Here is a 7,185-nt window from a genome sequence, read left to right on the forward strand (position 1 = left end):
CTAGAACACACACTGAGTATACAATTAAGTGATAATGCCTGAGAAGCCGGTGTTTGGAGGATATTGGCACGGGTAATTAGGCCCGAGACGAAGTCGAGGCATCGTTCTTATCCCTTGCATCGTTCTTATCCCTTGCTTGCTAGCTAGGCAACTACGGCTAACTTAGTCACGTCAAAAAGTTCAGCCAGAATAACAGCAAAGTAGCTGCATATGCAATTGTTTAAGCTGTTTTCTAGTGACATTTATTTGGATACATCCATAACAATGAGCTAATAAGGTGCGATTTCGCCTGGCATAGAGAATGTGCTCTCTCGTCAGAACGCTGTTGTTCAGAGGAGCTAGCCAACAACACAGCTACAGTAGCACAATCACTTCAAATTGAAGCTAGAAAGACTGCAAATAAGCTGTGTTTCATTTCACCTTTTTTCAATTGACTTTTTTTTTTTTGTATATGTCCATATGTTTATGATTAAATGCTGGTCAAATGTCCTATGAATAAAATTAAAATGCAGTGTGTCTATATCACCCTGTAGTGGGCCTAGAATACTAGTCTGGGTAACACCTGCCTCTCTACATCCTTGACCCAATGTTCCCACAACCAAATGAAACATTCTGGGAACCTTTTAAGAACAGACTAAATGTGTTCTGGGAACGTTCTTGTAACATCAGGTGAAGGTTTTTTGCACCCTAAAATAAACATTGCATAATCATCGGCACAACTGGACAGTTTATTTTTATTTTGGGAACATATCTTTTGTGATGTCTCCACCATGTTCTCACCAGACTGTTCCCACAACCCAATGAAACATTCTGGGAACCTTTAAAGAACAGACAAGATATGTTCTGGGAACATTCTTGCAACATCAAGTGAATGGTTTACACAAACATTGTATAATCATCAGCAGGACTGGACAGTTTTTGTGTTATGAGAACATTTGCCACAACCCAATGAAACATTTAAAGAACATACAATATCTGTTCTGGGAACACAAAAACAAAATCGAAACTGTATAAATGATAATGGACCTACATTCACAGTTTTTTTTGGACTGTGTCCAGATCGTTAATAATCACCATAATAAAAGCTAGACAGTCAAGGAGAATCGAACATTTAAAAACCGATGGAGGGCAATTTGTTTGCAGATTTTGATGGCGAGGAAATAGAACACATTGTCAGAGCGGCCCTCTGTCCGGCCCTCGTTGAGAGTCAAACATTAATTTGACTCTCTGCTCTAGAAGTCCTTATGGTCTCTTAGAGCTATCATGTTTGATTTTTTTCACTCACAGTGACTATATCAGAATCTTATCTGACTGCTCTCATACAGTTGGATGTTGTTTTTCAACAATATTTATTTGATCAGAGCTCACCGATGTTCACAATTGTTAGCCTACTTCTTCTATGATTAGGACTACTAGGAATGTATAGCCGCCTGGTCTATTACAATATACAAAACATAAAAGCACCTGCAGTCTTCATTGTGTCGGCACAGGAACCCCTGTACCCTTCTCTCTTTTCTGCTCCCTTTTCATTTTGCTCCCTAATCATCCAGACAGACCAGCTTGTGCCGCGCAGCCAGACAGCCACAAGCAATAGGTATTCTTTCCACATGTCTGTGCAGGTTTATTTTTATTTCATTATATAATTATCGTTATATAACAGTTAAGAGTCAACACATCTGCACGTTTGACCGAAAACAGCTTGACATTTTACGGTAAGAGCTCGATAAATCAATAGCCTTTAGTTTGATAGTGCGCTTTAAGCTATATATTTTCTTATCGGTCCTATTTATGTACAATTTACCACCCAGGTGAAATGTTTATATTCTATGTAAACTGTTATCTTGATGAATCTTTTATGATGAGTAGACTAGCCTTTAATTTTTTTTTAGTTTTGTGCCGCTTCTACCTTATTTTGAGCGATCAATGTATTCTCCTGTTGTCTCAGCTGGTATGCTACACATGAGAATGTTCTGGAATCAAGATGCCAGTGGGTTTAATTTTGGGATCGAGTGAGAGCCTAGACAACATTATATTTGAAACCGCTATTTCACAAATTAAAAACGATTAGACAAATTAAAGGCGGCCAGAAAAGAAAAGAGCAGCGTCGTGAGTCTCACTGTCTGTGTGTGTAGTGTACTGAATATTTACGTGTCTCCCATGCTGATGATGCTAATGACACGCAGCCACAGTGTCCTTCTGATTTTGGGAGGCGCAAGGCGAGTTGGGACAGCCTTTCTGTCTAGTTGAAGCCACTCTGGTCCGCCCTGGGGTTTACAGTGCTCCAAAACCACCCAAATATCAGTGTACTGCCTATTATCCCATTATCTCTTTGATAGGTTTACAGTCACTCTCACTACTTTTACAAGCGGGAATATATTAAATGTTCCTCATGAGACACATACGATTATATAAACGTTATTGTTAGATTAAGGTAGTTGTTATCAATATATCATGATGTGTCATTTAGTAGCTAATAATTCAAGTCAATAATAGTTTTCAAACGGTGTCTTTTTTCTGTGCCAAATTGTGACAGATGTGTGTACACCTTCAAGTCCTTCAAGTCAACATTGCTATGTGATGTTGTCATCAGAATAAAACCTGCCGTCTTTCTTTGACACATGAATGGGGGACATTTGATTAATCCCTTTCCCTTAAATGAGTTTTGGGATAAGACAGAACACCTCCTCTTACCAATAAGAAATAAAGGATGCCCATTCCTCGTTATTGGATCATTATTGATCCCTACCACACTAAACCCTCCTCCCTAAACCCTGGTATCCACCCTGTCTCCACCCTGATCCTCCAGTCAATAATGGGGCAGACTCTATTCCACCATGCAGGCAGCTATATTTAGATGGTGCCACTTGTCACATAGAAAGAGAGAAAGATGGAGAAGCCCTAGGGATGCTGTCTGCTACACATTTCACTCATCTTTTACATAGAGAGCACTGTATTTAGATGGTGCCACTTGTCACATAGAAAGAGAGAAAGATGGAGAAGCCCTAGGGATGCTGTCTGCTACACATTTCACTCATCTTTTACATAGAGAGCACTGACAGACATCAGCATGCAGTCTCTAAGAGTGGAGGGCTATGGTAATACGTCTCAAAATGACACAACAATGCTCCCAATGGCTAAATAATGTGATATTGTCTAGGGATTCTTCAGTCAAAGAATCTGCTGGTTGCGCTGCCTCAGTCTGTTCAAAGCGTTTAACGTCTGAATACAAAATACAGTATAAGAGCAGTAACGTAATGCTACCCAGCTCTATGTGACTATCTGGGGCGGATGGGAGGGGGGTTGGTATTATAATAATGTATTCAATATTGGAGCTAAGGCTCTACTCGGCAGGGCTGGGTTATATAGACAGATATTTTTCAAAACATTGAGGTCAGTGTTGGTGCATCAAACCAAATCACTGTGTTATTGTTATTTCACTGAGCGTGTTGTTGTGTTGTTGTCCCGCCTTGTTATTGTTTTGCAGTCTGAGGATTTATTCATATATTTATCTCTCTTTTTCTTACACTCTTTTTTTCTTTCTCTCTTCCTCTCTTCCTCTCTTTTCAGGAAACCACCAAGCTCCTCCATTGTCCCGCCTTCCAGACGCATCCTAACAGTAATACCACCACCTCCACCACCTCCACTACCACCACCACCACCACTTCCACTGACACACCACCACCACTGACACACCAACATCACCCTTAACATGCTGGCAGTCTAGGCCTGTCTCCCAAGCTGTGTCCCACCCGAGACTGAGGCAGCTTCTCCCACGGAGATCCACACCCCCAGGGGGACCATCACAGAGATGGCTGATTCAGACCCCTCGTCCCCCTCCGATCCCCCACAGCCTCTGAGCTCCCCCCGCACCCCCCTCTCCCTGTCCTTCCCCTTCCTCAGGCAGGGAAGTCGGGTGTGGGAAAGGGAGAGGAAACCCCCCGTGATGCCAGGCGAGCTGCCCAGCCCTCTGCCCACCAAACGCACCCGCACATACTCAGCGTGAGTAGTAATAATCTGTGGTGGTATAAGTAGTAGTGTGTGTGATTGTGTTAGGGAGGCCTGAGAATAGTCTGCAGGGGTTAATGTTAGGGAGGTCTGAGAATAGTCTGCAGGGGTTAATGTTAGGGAGGCCTGAGAATAGTCTGCAGGGGTTAATGTTAGGGAGGCCTGAGAATAGTCTGCAGGGGTTAATGTTAGGGAGGTCTGAGAATAGTCTGCATGGGTTAATGTTTGTTGTTTCTCTGCTGTGTGTCTCAGGACGGTGCGGGCCAGATCAGGCCCAGTGTATAAGGGCGTGTGCAGGACCTTCTACAGGTGCCAGGGTCATGGCTTTATAAAGCCCTCCAACGGTGGAGAGAACATCTTTGTACACATCTCTGAGTGAGTGGTTCTGAAGCATTAAGATTATAATTGTATGATAAAGCAATAAGGTATATTGTGATTATAATATATGATATTATGTACAATGCATAGCGGTATAACACTTGTCAGTCCTAAAGTGTTTTGGTGTAGATTATAATTGTCAGTCCTAAAGTGTTTTGCTGTAGATTATAATTGTCAGTCCTAAAGTGTTTTGCTGTAGATCATAATTGTCAGTCCTAAAGTGTTTTGGTGTAGATTATAATTGTCAGTCCTAAAGTGTTTTGCTGTAGATTATAATTGTCAGTCCTAAAGTGTTTTGCTGTAGATTATAATTGTCAGTCCTAAAGTGTTTTGCTGTAGATTATAATTGTCAGTCCTAAAGTGTTTTGCTGTAGATTATAATTGTCAGTCCTAAAGTGTTTTGCTGTAGATTATAATTGTCAGTCCTAAAGTGTTTTGCTGTAGATTATAATTGTCAGTCCTAAAGTGTTTTGCTGTAGATTATAGTTGTCAGTCCTAAAGTGTTTTGCTGTAGATTATAATTGTCAGTCCTAAAGTGTTTTGGTGTAGATTATAATTGAACCTTGAATGTCCTAGACCTAGAGAGGTCTGCAGTCTCTCATAATAATTATCTCCCTCGTTAGTATCGATGGAGAATACGTTCCGATGGAAGGCGACGAGGTCACGTACAAAGTCTGTTCCATCCCCCCCAAGAACCAGAAGATGCAGGCGGTGGAGGTGGTCATCACCCACCTGGCCCCAGGAACCAAGCATGAGACCTGGTCTGGACAGATCATCAGCTCCTAGACCTCCACCTGCACCTGGAGAGAGGCGGTGTGGGGAAGAGTGGAGGGTGGGGTTGGGGAGGGAAGGTGGGAAGGAGCCTGAATAGGTAAATGGGAGGGAAGAGGGAGAAGTGGAGTCCAGGGTAGGGAGAGAAGGTGGGGAAGGAAGGAGCCTAGAGAGGTAAACGGGCAAGGGGAGCAGAGGAAGGAGTGAATAAGTAAAGGGGTTGGAATGTGGTATAAGGCTTAAGATGGCTTTATGTAGGTTTCAGTTGGAATGTGAATGAGGAAAAGTAAATTATTTAATTTTAAGAAAAAATATCCAGGTTAACTTTGATTTAAGATTAAAGGTTGATGGTTTATTTAAGATGATTTAAAATAGCAGGAGTCGAGTAAGTTTAATAAATCACTGTTGTAGGGAAAACGTGAAACAGAGCATCAAACCTTCCTAAATTATATTGTTTTTATTCATACTTTTGATTGATTGATTGGCTTATTTATTTTCCATTTGTTATGACAGGTGAGGTAGATGTTGTAGATCAGATTGTTTATAAATGTGTGTTTTTGTGCCAATATATACCTGGTCTAACCCATTACACAATTCACTCTGATGATACTGCCCTGGTAACGCCTACTCCTTCAGTCTAATGTTGACCAATGACCATTTATTCATCTTTGTAACAGAGTTACTGATGATTACTATATGAGGTTCAAACCCCTTTTTTTATCATTAAAACCAATGCTATCCAGATTAACAGACACGTCTTTTTGTTTTTTAAATGGACATACGCTGTTGTCAATAGTCTCACTTTCATCATGCAGTGTCCTTGTTTTAGCCTTTTGTAAACATAATTAGGGTTCCATGCATGTTTAATTACATGTTTGATTGTGACAAAAAATATATAGTAGCTAGGGTACTACATAACGCTCTTCTTCTGTTGGGAAACTGAAGTTTCACTGTGTTCAAGAGCACTTTTTCTGTTGAATCACTGGGACTAGCGGCTTGTCATTCCTACTGTATTATTCACATACCTGTGTGAACATTTGTTGATTATTTGCATTAATAAGTTAACTTGTGGTCAAAAAAAGTTTATTAGCAAATAAAAAATTGCTTATTAGAATGGTATGTAATATCGATAGTCCATTAGAGGTCAGACAAGGACAAGTAATCCTCAACCAATTTCTGAGAAATTCAAAGGTATACACAACACAGTACTTCACAAAACAGGTGAACTCTGTTTGGTGTGTCAACCTCTTTAAAGTGGGGGTGAAGTAATGGTTAAACCTGACCTGTTTTAACCCCTAATGTCATGCATCATACAGTATTTTGGACGATCCACTTTTTGGCACTGTAAATCCAAGATAGATAAGCCATGAGGACACTGATTCGGTTGAAAACACGGTATAGATCAAAATCTTTCCAGTCATTTTTTATGATGATGTCAACTTTGCTTCTGTCTAATCTATCCTCCAAACTGTCAACTATCCTCCAAGCCAACATCAAAAAGAAAACAATATCTTAATTAATTAAATAATTAAATACATACAGTTGAAGTCAGAAGTTTACATACACGTAGGTTAGAGTCATTAAAACGTGTTTTTCAACCACTCCATAAACTTCTTGTTAACAAACTATAGTTTGGCAAGTCGGTTAGGACATCTACTTTGTGCATGACACAAGTCATTGTTTACAGACAGATTATTTCACTTATAATTCAATGTATCACAATTCCAGTGGGTCAGAAGTTTACATACACTAAGTTGACTGTGCCTTTAAACAGCTTGGAAAATTCTAGAAAATTATGTCATGGCTTTAGAAGCTTCTGATAGGCTAATTCACATCATTTGAGTCAATTGGAGGTGTACCTGTGGATGTATTTCAAGGCCTACCTTCAAACTCAGTGCCTCTTTGCTTGACATCATGGGAAAGTCAAAAGAAATCAGCCAAGACCTCAGAAAGAAAATTGTAGACCTCCACAAGTCTGGTTCATCCTTGGGAGCAATTTCCAAACACCTGAAGGTACCACATTCATCTGTA

General features: G+C 40.4%; 1 protein-coding gene across 1 annotated transcript; it reads left to right on the top strand.

Annotated features, from left to right (window-relative positions):
• Nucleotides 1-1,494: 1,494 nt before the first annotated feature.
• Nucleotides 1,495-5,902, top strand: LOC139571286 (cold shock domain-containing protein C2-like). The gene is made up of 4 exons (XM_071394022.1): nucleotides 1,495-1,712; nucleotides 3,568-3,999; nucleotides 4,258-4,380; nucleotides 5,007-5,902. The coding sequence occupies exons 2-4, from the start codon at nucleotides 3,809-3,811 to the stop codon at nucleotides 5,167-5,169; spliced, it is 477 nt and encodes a 158-aa protein (XP_071250123.1). The 5' UTR covers nucleotides 1,495-1,712; nucleotides 3,568-3,808; the 3' UTR covers nucleotides 5,170-5,902.
• Nucleotides 5,903-7,185: the final 1,283 nt, after the last annotated feature.

The sequence above is a fragment of the Salvelinus alpinus genome, chromosome 3 (assembly GCF_045679555.1).
Source record: "Salvelinus alpinus chromosome 3, SLU_Salpinus.1, whole genome shotgun sequence".
Classification (NCBI taxonomy): Eukaryota; Metazoa; Chordata; class Actinopteri; order Salmoniformes; family Salmonidae; genus Salvelinus; species Salvelinus alpinus.

Bases quoted from the DNA above. Each gene is read 5' to 3' on its own strand.
- LOC139571286 (XM_071394022.1), top strand. From the start codon at position 3,809: ATGGCTGATTCAGACCCCTCGTCCCCCTCCGATCCCCCACAGCCTCTG. The intron at 4,000-4,257 runs GTGAGTAGTAAT...TGTGTGTCTCAG, and splicing joins CGCACCCGCACATACTCAGC to GACGGTGCGGGCCAGATCAG. The intron at 4,381-5,006 runs GTGAGTGGTTCT...CTCCCTCGTTAG, and splicing joins ATCTTTGTACACATCTCTGA to TATCGATGGAGAATACGTTC.